The sequence below is a fragment of the Cherax quadricarinatus genome, chromosome 45 (assembly GCF_038502225.1).
Source record: "Cherax quadricarinatus isolate ZL_2023a chromosome 45, ASM3850222v1, whole genome shotgun sequence".
NCBI lineage: Eukaryota > Metazoa > Arthropoda > Malacostraca > Decapoda > Parastacidae > Cherax > Cherax quadricarinatus.
This window is the reverse complement of record NC_091336.1, coordinates 31,343,252-31,365,311: the sequence shown is the minus strand read 5'-3', so window position 1 is coordinate 31,365,311 and position 22,060 is coordinate 31,343,252. Positions and strand designations below refer to the sequence as shown.

General features: G+C 41.9%; 1 protein-coding gene across 2 annotated transcripts in view; it reads left to right on the top strand.

The window, feature by feature from the left end:
• Positions 1 to 22,060, top strand: part of LOC128694925 (spliceosome-associated protein CWC27 homolog) — a gene marked incomplete at its 3' end in the record, with an annotated part of 102,704 nt that overhangs the window by 23,651 nt on the left and 56,993 nt on the right. For both annotated transcript variants that reach the window (XM_053785301.2, XM_053785302.2), the window contains 1 exon segment: positions 14,886 to 15,095. In XM_053785301.2, the coding sequence (XP_053641276.2) occupies positions 14,886 to 15,095 (210 nt within the window).

Here is a 22,060-nt window from a genome sequence, read left to right as displayed (position 1 = left end):
TCAGCATCTCACTGAGAACCCCAGCACCTCACATTACTTAGAACCTCAACACCTGACCCTACTGAGAACCCCAGCACAGACCTTACTGAGAACCTCAGCACCTGACCTTACTGAGAACCCCAGCACCTCACCTTACTGAGAACCCCAGCACAGACCTTACTGAGAACCCCAGCATCTTACTGAGAACCCCAGCACCTCACCTTTCTGAGAACCCCACCATTGACCTTACTGAGAAACCCAGCACCTCACCTTACTGAGAACCCCAGCACCTCACCTTACTGAGAACCCCAGCACTGACCTTACTGAGAACCCCAGCATCTTACTGAGAACCCCAGCACCTCACCTTACTGAGAACCCCAGCATTGACCTTCCTGAGAACCCCAGCACCTCACCTTACTGAGAACCCCAGCATTGACCTTACTGAGAACCCTGGCATTGACCTTACTGAGAACCCCAGCATCTTACTGAGAACCCCAGCATCTCACCTTACTGAGAACCCCAGCACTGGCATTACTGAGAACCCCAGCACCTCACCTTACTAAGAACCCCAGCACTGACCTTACTGAGAACCCCAGCATCTTACTGAGAACCCCAGCACCTCACCTTACTAAGAACCCCAGCACCTCATCTTACTGAGAACCCCAGCATTGACCTTACTGAGAACCCCAGCATCTTACTGAGAACCTCAGCATCTCACTTAGAACCCCAGCACTGACATTACTGAGAACCGCAGCACCTCACCTTACTAAGAACCCCAGCACTGACCTTACTGAGAACCCCAGCATCTTACTGAGAACCCCAGCACCTCACCTTACTGAGAACCCCAGCACTGACCTTACTGAGAGTCCCAGCACCTTACCTTATGGAGAACCCCAGTACCCCACCTTACTGAGAACCCCAGCACTGACCTTACTGAGAACCCCAGCACCTCACATTACTTAGAACCTCAACACCTGACCCTACTGAGAACCCCAGCACAGACCTTACCGAGAACCTCAGCACCTGACCTTATCGTAGGGGTTCTTAAATGGAGATATTGAGGGTTGAAGGTAGACACACTTGTTGGATGGTAACGATATACAGTGGACCCCCGCATAATGATTACCTCCGAATGTGACCAATTATGTAAGTGTATTTATGTAAGTGCGTGTGTACGTGTATGTTTGGGGGTCTGAAATGGACTAATCTACTTCACAATATTTCTTATGGGAACAAATTCGGTCAGTACTGGCACCTGAACATACTTCTGGAGTGAAAAATTATCGTTAACCGGGGGTCCACTGTATTGTCAGACTGTAATGATGGGAGATGGAGCCCGGCCTTGCCTTGTCCTAGCCTGTGTCAAACGCCGACTGAGGCCGAGGTAGCTCGCCTCACACTCACGCTGCATCCCGTGACGTCATACAGTCACAGGCCTAAGGGGTCTTCTATATAAACACATGGATGATACTAATATTCTATACAACACAGGGATCAGCAACTATGCTGACAGCTCGGTCATGTTACGTATGTCGTCTCGACATACTCTACTATCTTATAGGCTGAACAGGCAGGCGGTTCTGGGCTGATTCTATACAATAACAAATTCATATATAACTTAGAACTAATGGATGGTATCATAATGGATGTTAACAAAATGAGTTTTACATAATGGGTGTTAACGTAATCACTTTTAACGTAATGATTTTTAACGTAATGCATTACAAACTATAAGAACAAATCATTGTACAATATGGATGGAATTGATCGATCGATCTGTATTCATGTACTCTATGGATTCTGAGGAAGAATAAATATATATATACAAGGTGAAATTAACAGCAAAGGTATCTGGTGCACTCAGACTATTACTGTCAAATTCTCAGAATACGGAGGGAACGTGAATACGAAAAAAAAAAAAAAAATTGTGAAAAACTAATCAGTTAATAACAAACGGTTGACAATTTACTTCATCTCTGACATATAGTTATACAGACTATGTACATTTAAACCCAATTCTGCGAGGGTGAGGTTTTCATATGCAGAAATGTTATCATCTCTGGGAGGATCGAATTCCTCTGCAATGGCTAACACATGTCTTGACTGAGGGAGATCTGAACGAGTATCTACAAAAGATACTTGTGGGTTTCTCATTACTTGTCGAGTACGCAAGGAGTAACGACATTCAGGTTGGTTATCTGACTGAGTATTTGAGGTAGAGGATACAGAGTCAAGAGGATTTTCAGCATCTGTCACATTAGTCTGAGTAGCAATATCATCATCATCGCATACTAATTTCATATGATCTAAATGCGATTCTTTGTACTTACCAGTATAGTGGACCCCCGCATAACGATATTAATCCATGCATGAGAGCTCATTGTTATGCGAAATTATCGTTATGCGAATGAATTTTCCCCATAAGAAATAATGGAAATCAAATTAATCCGTGCAAGACACCCCAAAGTATGAAAAAAAAACATTTTTACCACATGAAACATTAATTTTAATAAACACAAACTGAAAAAGGCATGCACAATTACATGACACTTACTTTTATTGAAGATCTGGTGATGATTGATGGGATGGGAGGAGGAGAGAGTCTTAGTGTTTAGAAGGGGAATCCCCTTCCATTAAGACTTGAGGTGTCAAGTCCTTTTCTGGGGTTACTTCCCTTCTTCTTTTAATGCCACTAGGACCAGCTTCAGAGTCACTGGACTTCTGTCGCACAACATATCTGTCCATAGTGGCCTGTACCTCTCATTCCTTTATGACTTCCCTAAAGTGTTTCACAACATTGTCAGTGTAATAGTCACCAGCACGGCTTGCAATAGCTGTGTGAGGGTGATTTTCATCCATAAAGGTTTGCACTTTCAGCCACATTGCACAGATTTCCTGAATCTTTGTAGTAGGCAATTTCTTCAATTTCTCTTTCCCCTCCTCCGAACCAGTTTCCTCAGGTCTGGCCTCTTGCTGTTGAAGTTGATCTAGCAGCTCATCAGTGGTTAGTTCTTCATTGTCCTCCTCCACCAACTCTTCCACATCATCCCCACTAACCTCCAACCCCAAGGACTTTCCCAATGCCATAATGGATTCCTCAACTGGCATACTCCTCTCAGGGTTAGCCTCAAACCCTTCAAAATCCCTTTTGTCTACACATTCTGGCCACAGTTTCTTCCAAGCAGAGTTCAAGGTCCTCTTAGTCACTCCCTCCCAAGCCTTACCTATAAGGTTTACACAATTGAGGATATTAAAGTGATCTCTCCAAAAGTCTCTTAGAGTCAGTTGAGTTTCTGAGGTCACTACAAAGCACCTTTCAAACAGAGCTTTTGTGTACAGTTTTTTGAAGTTTGCAATAACCTGCTGGTCCATGGGCTGCAGGAGAGGAGTGGTATTAGGAGGCAAAAACTTCACCTTAATGAATCTCATGTCCGCATAAAGTCGCTCTGCCACGTCTGTAGGATGACCAGGGGCATTGTCTAACACCAGGAGGCACTTAAGTTCTAATTTCTTTTCAGTTAGGTAATCTTTCACATTGGGGGCAAATGCATGGTGTAACCAGTCATAGAAAAAGTCCCTAGTGACCCATGCCTTACTATTTGCCCTCCACAGCACACACAAATTAGCCTTGAGGATATTCTTTTGCCTGAATGCTCTGGGAGTTTCTGAGTGATACACTAATAAAGGCTTCACTTTGCAATCACCACTAGCATTGGAACACATCAACAGAGTAAGCCTGTCTTTCATAGGCTTATGTCCTGGGAGTGCCTTTTCCTCCTGAGTAATGTAGGTCCTGCTTGGCATTTTCTTCCAAAACAGGCCTGTTTCATCACAATTAAACACTTGTTCAGGTTTCAGTCCTTCACTGTCTATGTACTCCTTGAATTCCTGCACATATTTTTCAGCTGCTTTGTGGTCCGAACTGGCAGCCTCACCATGCCTTATCACACTATGTATGCCACTACGCTTCTTAAATATCTCAAACCAACCTTTGCTGGCCTTAAATTCACTCACATCATCACTAGTTGCAGGCATTTTTTTAATTAAATCCTCATGCAACTTCCTAGCCTTTTCACTTATGATCACTTGAGAGATGCTATCTCCTGCTATCTGTTTTTCATTTATCCACACCAATAAGAGTTTCTCAACATCTTCCATCACTTGCGATCTCTGTTTCGAAAACACAGTTAAACCTTTGGCAAGAACAGCTTCCTTGATTGCCTTTTTGTTGCCCACAATAGTAGCGATGGTTGGTTGGGGTTTACTATACAACCTGGCCAGCTCGGAGACACGCACTCCACTTTCATACTTATCAATGATCTCTTTCTTCATCTCTATAGTAATTCTCACCCTTATTCCTGTAGGGTTGGCACTAGAAGCTTTCTTGGGGCCCATGGTCACTTATTTTGCAGATAAAATCACCAAAAACACTGTAATAATACGAAATGTTCCGATTGTATGCTTGGATGTTACCGTGGAGGCTGGCTGGTAAACAATGCCACCGGCGGAACATGTGAGGCTGGCTAAGGCCGCACATTAGACGCGTCTCGGACGAACAGCGTTGAGCGGGTTTTTTAGCGGTATGCGAGGCAAAATCTTAGCGATAAAATGTATCGGTATGCGGATTTAACATTATGTAAGGCCAACGGTATGCGGGGGTCCACTGTACTATTTTCTCTAACCTTATACTTATTACCAGAGATATGTTCTACAACTCGATAAGGTCCGACAAACTTTTGATCGAGCTTAGGCATTGCGGATGTTTTGTTGAAATTTGTCAGCATTACTCTCGAACCTACTTTGACTTTTGATGGCTTAGCACAGCTATTAGTTACTCTAGTAAATTCTGCTGTTGATTTATGAAGACTTTCACGGATTCTTCTAAAAACATTCTGAGCCATGCTGGTACGAGTTGCTACGAAATCATCAGGGTTGTAATTTGGTTTCGGAGTGGAATATAACAACTCATAGGGTAAACGCTTGTCTACACCATACAATGCATAATGTGGAGTATCACCTATGGAAGCATTGTAAGCAGAATTTATGGCACATTGAACATCTGGTATGACTTCATCCCAAGTTTCACTATCGGGGTTGATAGTGGCTCTCAGGACATCAAGTACTTTCTTATTGGTTCGTTCGGCTAACCCATTGCTGGCAGGATGATGAGGAACAATGGTGGATTTAGAGATCTTGTACAAAGTACACAAATTTTCAAGAATCTCATTACAGAATTCACCTCCATTATCTGTTACTAAGGACTTAGGGATGGTATGCCTGCAGATAATGCATTCTTTAAACGCTTTAGCTACTGTCTCTGCAGTCTTATCTGCAATAGGAACTAACTCACAATATCTGGTGAAATGGTCTACCATAACACACAGATGTTTGTTGCCTTGGAGGGAACATTTAAAATTGGTTAACAAGTCAAGGGCAACTCTTTCCCATGGTTCGCTAGTGGTTGGGTACACTTGGATTGGATTAGGACCATTGACATTTCCTTTATGTTGCATACAAACACAACATTTCTTAACATACTCTGAAATGTCAGTTGCCATACGTGGCCAAAAGTATTTCATTCTGGCTTGTTTCACAGAACGATCCATACCAGGGTGTGCAACACCTGGTGCATCATGAACTAGCTGTAGAGCTACGTTCACTAGTGACTGTGGAATTACTAACTGGTAAACTCTTCTACTTGGAGTACCCAACTCAGCTGTTCGATACAGTAATTCTTGGCTCATTACAAAGTCACTAATGGGTGCTGGTGGCTTCACAGTAAGAATAAGATCTTCCTGGAGCAGGAATCGAATCACACCAGACCACATGGGATCTGTTCTTTGGGCATTTTTGACATCCTCAACAGTAAATGGAGGATCTGCAGTAACTACACTAACGTGCCGCGATAAAGCATCTGCGACTACATTTGACTTGCCAGGTAAATGTTCAAAAGTGGGATTAAACTCTTGGATAGTCAAGGTCCATCTGGCTAACCTTCCAGTGGGCTGTTTGTTCTGGAATAAAGGTATCAGTGGTGCATGGTCTGTCAAGACATGAACAGGGTACTGGTAAATAATGTCTCAGAAGTGCTTTAAAGACCATACTATTGCTAAAGCTTCTTGCTCCATTACTGTATAATTACGTTCAGCCTTCGTAAGGACTCGGCTAGCAAATGCAACTGCGTTGTACTTGCCATCAGTCTTCTGAGTTAGTACGGCACCTATGCCAATTGAACTAGCATCAGTTGTCAGATAGAAGGGCTTAGAAAAATCTGGGAATTTCAAAATTGGAGCAGATGTTAGCTTTTCTTTTAGAGTTTGGAATGCTCTTTCTTGACGGAAGGTCCAAACGAAATGAGCATCCTTCTTAAGCAATTCAGTTAGCGGAGCTGCTATTGAAGAAAAATTTGCAATGAAAGATCTGTAGAAACCTGCTAGACCCACAAAGGATCTTACAGCATCAGCAGTTTTGGGAGTTGGAAAATTTAGTACTGCCGTTACTTTACTTTGATCAGTCGTAACCCCTCTAGGAGTGACTACGTAACCAAGAAACTTAATTTCTGATCTGAAAAATTGACATTTGGACAGTTTGATCTTTAAATTGGCTTCTTCAAGCTTGCCAAGTACTATATCAAGTCTTTTTAGGTGTGTATCCACATCTTCGGACATGACGATTACGTCGTCTAAGTACACCATAAGTGCTTTACCTATAAGACCTCTAAAGATGTTGGTCATGAGTCTAGAGAACGTGATAGGTGAGGATCGTAATCCAAAAGCCATTCATAGGAAATGATAATGACCTGTGGGAGTGGAGAATGCAGTTAACTCTTGGCTGTCCTCGTGAAGAGGGACTTGCCAAAACCCTTGTAACAAGTCCAGGGTCGAGAAGACTTTGTTATCTCCGATATTGCGTAAAATGTCACCTAGTACAGGAAGTGGGAAGTGATCTGGAATGGCTTACGCATTTAACTTCCTAAAGTCAATCACCGGGCGCCAAGTGCCGTCCTTCTTAGGCACTAGGATCAAGGGCGCATTCCAGGGTGAATTGCTATGTGCAATAACTCCATCATTGAGCATCTGATTGATCAGTTCCTCTGCGACAGCAACTTGGGAATGAGGCATTCTGTACGCAGGTATATAGATAGGTCTAGTACCAGGTTCAAGTGGAATACGATGGGACAATAAGTTTGTTATACCCATCTTCTCACCTGGTAAGGCAATGGCTTTACGACGTATGTTCAACGGCGTCAACAAGCGCTGGACTTCGTCTGGGAAATCAGTGGGAGCTAAGTCTTTCTCCTGAACTGGTGGGATGGATTGATCCAGTGGAGTGGATGAGGTCTCCACTGTTGAAATAGCACCGACCCACTGGTCAGGTGGCACGTCATCCTGTACTTGAACAGGGTAAGGATAGTGAACTAGGTCAATGAGGTTGGTATTTGCTCTGAGACAAACACTGTGACCCGAAGTGTTAGCAAGGAATAAATGGATCTTACTGTCTCTTACAACGTGTAAGGAAGGTTCAACAAATAAACCCTTGACCTTGCAGGAATCACTGTCAACTAGGACGTTATCACCATCTGGAACATTAGGAACAACAACAGACACTCTAGTGAGAGCACTCGCCACAACAGAGACATCTTTCTGCAGACGGCATGTGACATCAACAAGAGATGGCATTACTAGTTTCAAGTAATTATTTTCCGACAAGGCGTCCCCTGTGGAGAAACTACTACTTGGACTAGCAGACATTGCAGGGATAGGCAGAGCACTCAAAGCAGTCTGAGCGTCCTCGGACACTTGAGGCAATACACTATCTTGCATATCTGAAGGTGTAGGTGGAACACAGATGGGAGTGACAGAGTTACCAGTGCCTGACCGCTTGGGTACGCTACTGGAGAATGCATTGGCTTGTAAGGACTTAATCCGTACATCATACTCTGCAGCAGTATGACAGATTTCTGATCCAAGCTGGTAACCCCAGAATGGAATGATCAAGTCGTCAATTTGGGCATGCCATCGGTACGGGTTGAGCACAATGCGTAAGTCTCGCATGGAAGCAAATCCCAGTAGAAGGTCTCCAGGGAAAGTAATCTGGTCGACAAGAAAAGCAGCAGTAAAGTCTCTGCCTTGGATAGTAAAGGTGAGCGAAGTCTGCCCTCGGACTCGCAGAAGAGAACCAGCTACTCCACTAAGGGAGGTTACAGTAGTTGGTTCAACGAGGAGGACACGTCGTAGCTGCTTCTCTTTAAACAAGCTAGACCTGATGATATTAACTTGCGCACCAGAGTCCATGAACACATGAACGGGCGCATTATGGAAAGAAGCTTGTACTAAAGGACCAATCGTTTCATTAGGAGTTATATGCAAACAGAAAGGTGGGTTGTCATCGGAGAAGGCATTTTCTACCTACTTCATCCCCAAATTCCTCTACGTCAGAGACTTGTGAAGCAGCATCAGCAGCAGGGTTGTCATTCTCAAGGCTGGCTAAGGCTTCATAGGAATTTTGGACTGGGATGGTGTACTTGTTATCACCTACTACTGTCACAACTGGACGAGTAGACTTGGGCGCTCGGATTCCCCGAATTGGAAGAATGAGCCTGGTTCTGGTTAGTTTGTAAACCACGGCGTCTGTTTCCTCTCCTGGCTCTGCGGTTGGAACGGCCACGGAAAGATCTAGAGTACTGCAGGTTGTAGAGAGCATTGCACTCAGATGTGTCATGTCCATGAATTCTATGATAAGTACAGTAGGGAAGATCTGACTGGTACTCATCATCAGTACGACACTTCTTAGGGTGACTGTCATGACAATTAATAGCAATATGGCCACGGTAACCACAATTGTAGCAAGTTCTTTGACTGTGGGTACTGTACATACTACGGGTGCTACGGGAATGATGGCTCTTAACACTAGCTTTGGATGATGGACACGAGTGATTAAAGAGAGAACCCCAGCACTTCACCTTACTAAGAACCCCAGCACTGACCTTACTGAGAACCCCAGCATCTTACTGAGAACCCCAGCACTGACCTTACTGAGAACCCCAGCACCTCACCTTACTGAGAATCCCAGCACTGACCTTACTGAGAACCCCAGCACCTCACCTTACTGAGAAACCCAGCACCTCATCTTACTGAGAACCCCAGCACCTCACCTTACTGAGAACCCCTGCACTGACCTTACTGAGAACCCCTGCATCTTACTGAGAACCCCAGCACCTCACCTTATGGAGAACCCCAGCACCTCACCTTACTGAGAACCCCAGCACTGACCTTGCTGAGAACCTCAGCATCTTATTGAGAACCCCAGCACCTCACTTTACTGAGAACCCCAGCACTGACCTTACTGAGAACCCCAGCACCTCACCTTATGGAGAACCCCAGCACCTCACCTTACTGAGAACCCCAGCACTGACCTTACTGAGAACCCCAGCACCTCACTGAGAACCCCAGCACCTCACTGAGAACCCCAGCACCCCACATTACTTAGAACCTCAACACCTGACCCTACTGAGAACCTCAGCACCTGACCTTACTGAGAACCCCAGCACCTCACCTTACTGAGAACCCCAGCACCTCACCTTACTGAGAACCCCAGCACCTCACCTTACTGAGAACCCCAGCACCTCACCTTACTGAGAACCTCAGCATTGACCTTACTGAGAACCCCAGCACCTCACCTTACTGAGAACCCCAGCACTGACCTTACTGAAAGCCCCAGCATCTTAATGAGAACCCCAGCACCTCACCTTACTGAGAACCCCAGCATTGACCTTACTGAGAACCCCAGCACCTCATCTTACTGAGAACCCCAGCACTGACATTACTGAGAACCCCAGTATCTTACTGAGAACCCCAGCATCTTACTGAGAACCCCAGCACCTCACCTTACTGAGAACCCCAGCACTGACCTTACTGAGAACCCCAGCACCTCACCTTATGGAGAACCCCAGCACCTCACCTTACTGAGAACCCCAGCACTGACCTTACTGAGAGCCCCAGCACCTCACCTTATGGAGAACCCCAGCACCTCACCTTACTGAGAACCCCAGCACTGACCTTGCTGAGAACCTCAGCATCTTACTGAGAACCCCAGCACCTCACCTTACTTAGAACCCCAGCACTGACCTTACTGAGAACCCAAGCACTATAAAATGTATTTTTTGTGAATATTTTTGTGTTTCTCGAATGGATTAATTGTATTTCCATTATTTCTTATGGGAAATATTGCTTCAAATTTCAGACTTTTTGAATTTAGAACTAGCTCCTGGAATGGATTAATTTCGATTTTTGAGGTTCCACTGTAGCTTGTCATTGGGCTCTTCTTCTAGAGTAAACTTGATAGGCGGTTCAGCTTTGTTGAGACTTCCCTGAAGATTCCACACATCAAAATGTTTGGGAGTTATTATGAGGACGTCGTCCACATAACGTAACCAGTTGATGCTGGTGGGGTGATGTTGATGAAGTGTTCAGCTTCCAGGTGCTCCATATACAAGTTAGCTAAGATGGCATAGATAGGGGACCCCATTCCCATACCATAGGATTGTTTGTAGAGCCTTTTATTGAAAAAAAAACCAATCAAAATTAATGCAGAGATCAATCAAATCAACAAAATCTCTGGGAGGTAGAGGAAGGTTAAGGTCCTGATTAATCGACTTTATGTTCTAGAACGTCAATGGCTTGTGTGGTGGGTACTTTAGTGAAGAGAGAAGTCACGTCCAAACTACTTAGTTTCTTGTTTCGGATGGAGAGGTTTTTGATATGGTTGAGAAGGTTGCCTGAATGCTTAAGATGAGTGGGGCTGATGGTCCCTAGAAGGCAGGAAAGATGTTTGGCAAGAACTCCGGCTAGTTTGTGTGGTGCACTGCCTATATCTGATGTGACTGATCTGGGAGGAATATTGTGTTTATGGGTCTTGGGTAAAACCATATATATGTGCTGGTTTAGGGTTGCTGGGTATCAAGTACAGAAGTTTCTTTCCTTCACTAGTGCGTTTAAGTATTTGTTTGGTTTTGTATAGGAAATCTTTGGTTACTACTACTACTACCACTAGTATTACACCTCATTCTAAGCCTATATATACCCTCTGTGTCCATGTATTGTTTGTAATGGCTTGAGAAAGCTCCAGGAGAGCAAAATATTGCCACAATTAAATGTCACATTAGTTTCATTTGTATCCTTTTACTTAACATATTGTAGATGAATGGTTCAGAGAACCGACATGTTGATAAATTAGACACATGTGCAACTCTTGGGTATCTTTATTGAGGAAACGTTTTGCCACACAGTGGCTTCATCAGTCTATACAAAGGAGAATCGTGAAGAACAGGAGGAGAATGAGGTAATCAGTCCCTCAACCTTGAGTCGATGTGGTTAGTCCATCAAGATTTAACATTTTCGCTACTTTGAGCTCAATTTCAAAGTACTTGTCATTGTGAAACCAATCAAAATCATCACTATTTCTGTAATATATCTTCCATTCTATCAAATGAGACCAGGAAATCAAGAATACAACCATAAATATTTTTTTTTATTATTAACACATCGGCCGATTCCCATCAAGACAGGGTGGCCCGAAAAAGAAAAACTTTCACAATCATTCACTCCATCACTGTCTTGCCAGTGCTTTACACTGCAGTTATAAAATTGCAACATTAACACCCCTCCTTCAGAGTGTAGACACTGTACATGTACTTCCCATCTCCAGGACTCAAGTCCGGCCTGCCGGTTTCCCTGAATTTCTTCATAAATGTTACTTTGGTCGCACTCCAACAGCACATCAAGTATTAGAAACCATTTGTCTCCATTCACTCCTATCAAAAACGTTCATGCACGCTTGCTGGAAATCCAAGCCCCTTGCACACAAAACCTCCTTTACCCTCTCCCTCCGACCCTTCGTAGGTGGACCCCTATCCCGCCTTCCTTCCACTACAGATTTATACGCTCTCGAAGTCTTTGTTTTGTTCCATTCTCTCTACATGTCTGAACCACCTCAACAACCCCTCCTCAGCCCTCTGGATAATAGTTTTGGTAATCCCACACCTTCTCCTAATTTCCAAACTACGAATTCTCTGCATTATATTCACACCACACATTGCCCTCAGACACGACATCTCCAATGCCTCCAGCCTTCTCCCTGTTGCAACATTCATCACCCATGCTTCACACCTATACAATAGTGTTGGTACAACTATACTCTCATACATTCCCCTCTTTGCTTCCATTGACAAAGTTCTTTGTCTCTACAGACTCCTAAGTGCACCACTCACCCTTTTTCCCTCATCAATTCTGTGATTCACCTCATCCTTCATAGACCCATCTGCTGACACGTCCACTCCTAAATATCTGAATGCATTCACCTCCTCCATACTCTCTCCCTCCAATCTGATATCCAATCTTTCGTCACTTAATCTTTTTGTTATCCTCATAACCTTACTCTTTCCTATATTCACTTTTAATTTTCTTCTTTTACATACCCTACTGAATTCATCCACCAACCTCTGTAACTTCTCTTCAGAATCTCCCGAAAGCACAGTGCCATCAGCAAAGAGCAACTGTGACAATTCCCACTTTGTGTTTGATTCTTTATCTTTTAACTCCACACCTCTTGCCAAGACCCTCGAATTCACTTCTCTTACAACCCCATCTATAAATATATTGAACAACCACGGTGACATCACACATCTTTGTCTAAGGCCTACTTTTACTGGGAAATAATCTCTCTTTCTCCTACATACTCTACCCTGAGCCTCACTATCCTTGTAAAATCTCTTCACTGCTTCCAGTAACCTATCCACCCTATCGTATGCCTTTCCCAAATCCATAAATGCCACAAAAACCTCTTTACCCTTATCTAAATACTGTTCTCCTATATGTTTCACTGTAAACACCTGGTCTACACACCCCCTACCTTTCCTAAAGCCACCTTGTTCATCTGCTGTCCTACTGTCCATCTCACTCTTAATTCTTTCACTAATAACTCTACCATATACTTTACCAGGTATACTCAACAGACTTATTCCCCTTTAATTTTTGCACTCTCTTTTATCCCCTTTGCCTTTATACTAAGGTGCTATGCATGCTCTCTCCCAATCCCTAGGTTTACCTGGAGTTTACCTGGAGAGAGTTCCGGGGGTCAACGCCCCCACGGCCCGGTCTGTGACCAGGCCTCCTGGTGGATCAGAGCCTGATCAACCAGGCTGTTGCTGCTGGCTGCATGCAAACCAACGTACGAGCCACAGCCCGGCTGATCAGGAACTGACTTTAGGTGCTTGTCCAGTGCCAGCTTGAACACTGCCAGGGGTCTGTTGGTAATCCCCCTTATGTGTGCTGGGAGGCAGTTGAACAGTCTCGGGCCCCTGACACTTATTGTATGGTCTCTTAACGTGCTAGTGACACCCCTGCTTTTCATTGGGGGGATGGTGCATCGTCTGCCAAGTCTTTTGCTTTCGTAGTGAGTGATTTTCGTGTGCAAGTTCGGTACTAGTCCCTCTAGGATTTTCCAGGTGTATATAATCATGTATCTCTCCCTCCTGCGTTCCAGGGAATACAGGTTTAGGAACCTCAAGCGCTCCCAATAATTGAGGTGTTTTATCTCCGTTATGCGCGCCGTGAAAGTTCTCTGTACATTTTCTAGGTCGGCAATTTCACCTGCCTTGAAAGGTGCTGTTAGTGTGCAGCAATATTCCAGCCTAGATTGAACAAGTGACCTGAAAAGTGTCATCATGGGCTTGGCCTCCCTAGTTTTGAAGGTTCTCATTATCCATCCTGTCATTTTTCTAGCAGATGCGATTGATACAATGTTATGGTCCTTGAAGGTGAGATCCTCCGACATGATCCTTACCCTCTTCCATACATTTATTAAATAATAGCACTGACCACTCCAAAACTATATCCCCACCTGCTTTTAACATTTCTATCTTTATCCCATAAATACCATTCGAAAATACATTCAAAAGTCACTGTTTTAAACCAAAAACACAGTCAGAGTTTTTTTTCTCATTATGTACTGTGTGCTTCAGGATATTTTTTATACTGTGCACACTGACCATGCAGACCCATTCTTTCATATGTAGGCCTGCCAGCTTTCTTCCACCAGATTTGAAGGCGCTAGAATTTACATGTATAAGTATGTGACTGACCCTGGTTGCAATGACATACAAGTATGTGACCGACCCTCAGAGGGTTGAGAACCATTGGAGTGTACACACTAACTGTACCCTGGGTTAAAATCCACTGGAGTGTAACACACTAACTGTACCCTGGGTTAGGAACCATTGAATAAATACATGAGTGAGAGGGGTTGGATTTGAGTGGGACGTGCAAATTTTTTGTTGGTGGGATGGATTGTGAAGGACCTGCCAGGTATGGGCCAACAGGCCTGCTGCAGTGCTCCTTCTTTCTCATGTTCTTATCAACTGCACCCTGGGTTAAGAACCACCAGAGTGTAACACGCCAACAGTGAACTAAGAGTGTAATGTAACTTGCTGATCTATCATTTCATTATTGTAATTTTTTCTGCAGCCTCCAGAATGCTTGGTATAGTTAACATCAACACATTATTCTCTTAGTAAGAAATTAACTCTTTTGTTGTGTTGTTATGGTTGTATTTATTTTGAATGTCTGGTAGGAGTCATTATTTCAAATTGAACTGCACTATCATACACATTACTTGATCATGTTACCTCTTAATGATGTAGGCATCAATGCATTATTATTATTATTATTATTATTATTATTATTATTAAAACAAGTAATAATCTCAGTAGTGCCACAACACAGCACTTGAAGATTACTTTATTGCTACCTTAGGGTAGTGGACTTTCAATAAACCTAACTTTATTGTTCTTTATTCACAGAATGTAAATCTGCTGACTAGTTGAGGTTGCATTTTGTGTTTTGTTTCAGGTTCTTCTCGTCACTAGTGCTGGAGACTTGGACGTGGAACTATGGTCCAGAGAGGCACCCAAGGCATGCCGAAATTTTGTGCAGTTGTGTTTGGAAGGCTACTACAATGGCACAATTTTTCACCGAGTCATCCCTGGCTTCATTGTTCAGGGAGGTGATCCATCTGGAACTGGAGAGGGAGGAGAGTCCATATATGGCAAACCATTCCGAGTAAGTGTCTTAAAGTTGCCTCCATTCTTGGCATAGTTATCTGTTGTGCACTGCAGTGAAGGCTTCTTATTCATGCATGGATATCCTAATAAAATTGATTTCATAATATGGTAGGGCCCCGCTTTACGGCGTTTCGCTTTGCGGCATTCCGCTAATATGGTCATTTCAAATTATGACCAAAACTTTCTATATGGCTCCCCCCATCTGACTTTCTAATATGGTCACTGTGCCCCACCCGGTTTGTTTACATTCTGTGCAAGATCCGTAAGCATTATGTCTCTCCATTATGTCTGGAAACTCCAAAATTTCAAGTGCTTTTAAAAGTTATTTCATATTTTATATATACTCTGATAAATACCTGTATATACCCGTACCTAAATAAACTTACACACTGTGCTGGCGTACTGGTAAACATTAAAATCAGTAAGCATGTCTTATGCCTCGAGACATCATATTAGTAATGATAATGATCATCGAGTCTCATTAACCCTTAAACGGTCCAAACGTATATATACGTTCACTTGCGTAGCGCCCCAAATTTTTTAAGAAAAAAAAATCGTTTTTTTTTATAGGAAAAAAGAGCATATGGTTTCCAGGCATCCCCAATTATTTTAATATGGCGCACAGTGAGTGCTCACACCCATTCTCTCATGTCTGGGTGACTCAGGGTTATCGTGGCAATGTTGAATGAATGACAAAGAAAACGTATATATACGTTTGGACCATTTAGGGGTTAAATGTCATATATTATGTTAACCCTTTCAGGGTCCGTCCCGTAGATCTACGGCTTTATGGTGAGTGTCCAAACCGTAGATCTACGCCATGAGCTCAGCTCACTCTGATAAACTGTGAGTGGTACATTTGGGCCTAGATATGAGAGAATACATCTATGTGGTATGTGTGCACCACATGAAACAGATCCTGCAGCACACTGTGTATAATGAGAGAAAAAAACTGAAATCATGATTTTTCGATTAAAACAGCAACTTTGCAGTGTTTTTTCGTATGTTTTTTATAGTTGTATTTGCGATTTCTTGGTCTCATTTGATAGAATGGAAGACATATTACAGAAATAGAGATGATTTTGATTGGTTTTAGCACTGGAAATGGCTTGAAACTGAGCTCAAAGTAGCGGAAATGTTAAATTTTTGCCGATATTCAAGAGTAAACAAACGACCTCACACGTCTAATACACGTCAGCTGGTGGGTCTAATATACATTCACAAATATGGTGATGATATTTATACAATTATTACAGTATTGCATAGCAGTAAATCTTCTATTTTTTGGTGTGAATAAAAATTCATTATGTGAATAAAAAATCAAAATGGAATTTATTTGTAAAGCCTCAAAACATGACTAATGAACAGAGGAAATGTTAGTTTAGTGCCAGGAATGCCTACATTGTTTATTCTGGACCCTATTTTGAAATTGGAATATTTTGAACTTTGTGTTAAATTGGCCAAATTAACAATTTCCGATCACTTTTTTTTTGTAGTTGAAACAGTTGACTTGGCGATTTCTTGTGCTCAATCGATAGAATAGAAGTAATACTAGTGAAATAGCTAAGAATTTGGTTGATTGGAATAATGTAATTGGCCTAAAATGGGAGTCAAAGTCGGCAAAATCGCCGATTCGTAAATATCGCTGACACATCAAAATTCGCGAGAGCATAATTTCGTCAATTTTCCACCAAATTTCGCACTTTTTGTTTTATTACCTTCACAAAAAGATTCTCTACGATTTCATAAGAAAAAATAACAAATTTTTTTTTTGAAAATTCTTGGACACTGGTGCGTGACTCCAGATTTGGGCCTTGGACCCTGAAAGGGTTAATATACATATTTTCATTAATCCATCTATGATAGTTTTTAACTTTCACCATCATTCACTGTCTTGCCAGAAGGGTGCTTTACACTACAATTTTTAAACTGCAACCATAACACCCCTCCTTCAGAGTGCAGGCACTGTACTTCCCATCTCCAGGACTCAAGTCCGGCCTGCCGGTTTCCCTGAATCCCTTCATAAATGTTACTTTGCTTACACTCCAACAGCACATCAAGTATTAAAAACCATTTGTCTCCATTCACTCCTATCAAACACGCTCAAGCATGCCCGCTGGAAGTCCAAGCCCCTCGCACACAAAACCTCCTTTACCCCCTCCCTCCAACCTTTCCTAGGCCGACCCCTACCCCGCCTTCCTTCCACTACAGACTGATACACTCTTGAAGTCATTCTGTTTCGCTCCATTCTCTCTACATGTCCGAACCACCTCAACAACCCTTCCTCAGCCCTGTGGACAACAGTTTTGGCAATCCCGCACCTCCTCCTAACTTACAAACTATGAATTCTCTGCATTATATTCACACCACACATTGCCCTCAGACATGACATCTCCACTGACTCCAGCCTTCTCCTCGCTGCAACATTCATCACCCATGCTTCACACCCATACAGGAGCATTGGTAAAACCATACTCTCATACATTCCCCTCTTTGCTTCCAAGGACAAAGTTCTTGGTCTCCACAGACTCCTAAGTGCAACGCTCACCCTTTTCCCCTCATCAATTCTATGATTCATCTCATCTTTCATAGACCCATCCGCTGACACGTCCACTCCCAAATATCTGAATACATTCACCTCCTCCATACTCTCTCCCTCCAATCTGATATCCAATCTTTCATCACCTAATCTTTTTGTTATCCTCATAACCTTACTCTTTCCTGTATTCACTTTCAATTTTCTTCTTTCACATACCCTACCAAATTCATCCACCAACCTCTGCAACTTCTCTTCAGAATCACCCAAGAGCACAGTGTCATCAGCAAAGAGCAACTGTGACAATGCCCACTTCATGTGTGATTCTTTATCTTTTAACTCCACACCTCTCGCCAAGACCCTCGCGTTTACTTCTCTTACAACCGCATCTATAAATACAGAGGACCCCCGGTTAACGATATTTTTTCATTCCAGAAGTATGTTTAGGTGCCAGTACTGACCGAATTTGTTCCCATAAGGAATATTGTGAAGTAGATTAGTCCATTTCAGACCCCCAAACATACACGTACAAACGCACTTACATCAATACACTTATATAATTGGTCGCATTTGGAGGTGATCGTTAAGCGGGGATCCACTGTATATTGAACAACCACGGTGACATCACACGTCCTTGTCTAAGGCCTAGTTTTACTGGGAAATAATCTCCCTCTTTCCTACATACTCTAACTTGAGCCTCACTATCCTTGTAAAAACTCTTCACTGCTTTCAGTAACCTACCTCCTATACCATACATCTGCAACATCTGCCACATTGCCCCCCTAACCACCCTGTCATACTCCTTTTCCAAATCCATAAATGCCACAAAAACCTCCTTAGCCTTATCTAAATACTGTTCACTTATATGTTTCACTGTAAACACCTGGTCCATACACCCCCTACCTTTCCTAAAGCCTCCTTGTTCATCTGCTATCCTGTTCTCCGTCTTACTCTTAATTCTTTCAATAATAACTCTACCATACACTTTACCAGGTATACTCAACAGACTTATCCTCCTATAATTTTTGCACTCTCTTTTGTCCCCTTTGCCTTTATACAAAGGAACTATGCATGCTCTCTGCCAATCCCTAGGTACCTTACCCACTTCCATACATTTATTAAATAATAGCACCAACCACTCCAGAACTATATCCCCACCTGCTTTTAACATTTCTATCTTTATCCCATCAATCCCAGCTGCCTTACCTCCTTTCATTTTACCTACTGCCTCCCGAACTTCCCCCACACTCACAACTGGCTCTTCCTCACTCCTACAAGATGTCATTCCTCCTTTCCCTATACATGAAATCACAGCTTCCCTATCTTCATCAACATTCAACAATTCCTCAAAATATTCCCTCCATCTTCCCAATACCTCTATCTCTCCATTTAATAACTCTCCTCTCCTATTTTTAACTGACAAATCCATTTGTTCTCTAGGCTTCCTTAACTTGTTAATCTCACTCCAAAACTTTTTCTTATTTTCAACAAAATTTGTTGATAACAACTCACCCACTCTCTCATTTGCTCTCTTTTTACATTGCTTCACCACTCTCTTAACCTCTCACTTTTTCTCCATATACTCTTCCCTCCTTGCATCACTTCTGCTTTGTAAAAACTTCTCATATGCTAACTTTTTCTCCCTTACTACTCTCTTTACATCATCATTCCACCAATTGCTCCTCTTCCCTCCTGCACCCACTTTCCTGGGAAATAATCTCATAAAGACCATATAAAGACCATAAATGCACCCCACAGTAGAATAAACAAACATAAATATGAGATGTGGTAGCCAGACGACTTGCACGAGTGACGCCATATTAGTAATAATAATAATAATAATAATAATAATAATAATCACCGAGTTTCATTAAATGTCGTATATTACGTTAATATACACATTTTCTTTAATCCATCTATGATTTTTTTTTCAAAATTCTATAATAAACACGATACATAACCTTTAAAGATGATAAATACACCCCACAGTAGAATAAATAAACATAAATATGAGATGTGGTAGCCAGACAACTTGTACAAGTGACGGCAAGAATAACACTGTCTCTAGTCCAACATTAGAGAAAATTTGTTACTGGGGGTAACTGTACAAAATTATTCCTTTCGTATGTAAGTAAGTTTATTCAGGTATACACAAATACAGTTACATAGATTATCATTCATAGCAGCATATGTGTAAAGTACCTGGGATAACCCAAAAAAGTCAGAGAGTGACTTATTTCCATTGCCTTCACTCAGAGCATCATTTCTAAAAATGGTGTTACATGAGAATGGGCGTGTTCCTCTTTATTTATTCTACCATATCAGTGTAGAGACAACTTGTACACAATGTAAGTTGTACACAAACCAGGCGTGTACACCTGGTTTGTTTACAAATCTTACGTTTGCCTGGTTTGTTTACAAATCTTACGTTTGCCTGGTTTGTTTACAAATCTTACGTTTGCCTGGTTTGTTTACAAATCTTACGTTTGCCTGGTTTGTTTACAAATCTTACGTTTGCCTGGTTTGTTTACAAATCTTACGTTTGCCTGGTTTGTTTACAAATCTTACGTTTGCCTGGTTTGTTTACAAATCTTACGTTTGCCTGGTTTGTTTACAAATCTTACGTTTGCCTGGTTTGTTTACAAATCTTACGTTTGCCTGGTTTGTTTACAAATCTTACGTTTGCCTGGTTTGTTTACAAATCTTACGTTTGCCTGGTTTGTTTACAAATCTCTCTCTCTCTCTCTCTCTCTCTCTCTCTCTCTCTCTCTCTCTCTCTCTCTCTCTCTATCTCTATCTCTATCTCTATCTCTATCTCTATCTCTATCTCTCTCTATCTCTCTCTATCTCTCTCTATCTCTCTCTATCTCTCTCTATCTCTCTCTCTCTCTCTCTCTCTCTCTCTCTCTCTCTCTCTCTCTCTCTCTCTCTCTCTCTCTCTCTCTATCTCTATCTCTCTCTATCTCTCTCTATCTCTCTCTATCTCTATCTCTCTCTATCTCTCTCTATCTCTCTCTATCTCTCTCTATCTCTCTCTATATCTCTCTATCTCTCTCTCTCTCTCTCTCTCTCTCTCTCTCTCTCTCTCTCTCTCTCTCTCTCTCTCTCTCTCTCTCTCTCTCTCTCTCTCTCTCTCTCTCTCTCTCTCTCTCTCTCTCACACACACACACACACACACACACACACACACACACACATTTTATCTGATTTACTCACCTCTGATTCTACATTAAGAGTACAAATATTTTAAGGTAAGTAATGAGTGAACTGTATATGCATTTTATTGCTCTGGGATGCTTAAATGTCATGGAATACTATGTGTGGGTGGAATGGCCTGGTATGGTAGCCCGGCTGGCTGCCATACATACCACACTTGATTTCTTTCAATAAATACTACATGTCTCACCCTAGATTAAGACTACAAATATTTTAAGGTAAGTTATGAGTGTACTATATGTGTATTTTAGTTTTTTGTTGTTTTTTAATACTTAGTTCTATTGCTAACTTAATATATGTTAGTGTAAACATGTTATCTAGTATTTGTATGAATTTTTTTTTTTTTTCAACAAGTCGGCCGTCTCCCACCAAGGCAGGGTGACCCAAAAAAGAAAGAATATCCCCAAAAAAGAAAATACTTTCATCATCATTCAACACTTTCACGTCACTCGCACATTATCACTGTTTTTGCAGAGGTGCTCAGAATACAACAGTTTAGAAGCATATACGTATAAAGATACACAACATATCCCTCCAAACTGCCAATATCCCAAACCCCTCCTTTAAAGTGCAGGCATTTATAAGTGGAAAAAAAGGGTGTTGCACTTTACAGCCATTTCCGTTTTACAGCGGTAGCCTGGAACCTAACCTGCCATATAAGTGGGGCCCTACTCTTCAGTAAACAACAGCAACAATAATAGCAACAGTTATAGCAATAATAATAATAATAATAATAATAATAATAATAATAATAATAATAATTTTTATTTAGCATGATACATGTTTGTAGAAAGGAGTATAACAATTCGGTATACATGCCGAAAGCCCCATTATATGTAGAGCATTTTGAGAAAACTTAAGACCAATGTAAGATTAATAAGGCAATATCAGTGTAATAACTGTACATATGGTCATTGGGTGAGTTACAATAATTACAAGAAAATTGAATATTCTATTAATTCATGCTATATGGCTTTATTAAGTTTGAAAATGTAAATGAAAATGTTTATTTCCTTGCAAAGTTTACAATATGTGGTTTACATATTATAAAATACAGTGGACCCCCGGTTTACGATCAGCTCCCAATGCGACCAATTATGTAAGTGCGTTTGTATGTGTATGTTTGGGGGTCTGAAATGGACTAATCTAATTCACAATATTCCTTATGGGAACAAATTCGGTCAGTACTGGCACCTGAACATACTTCTGGA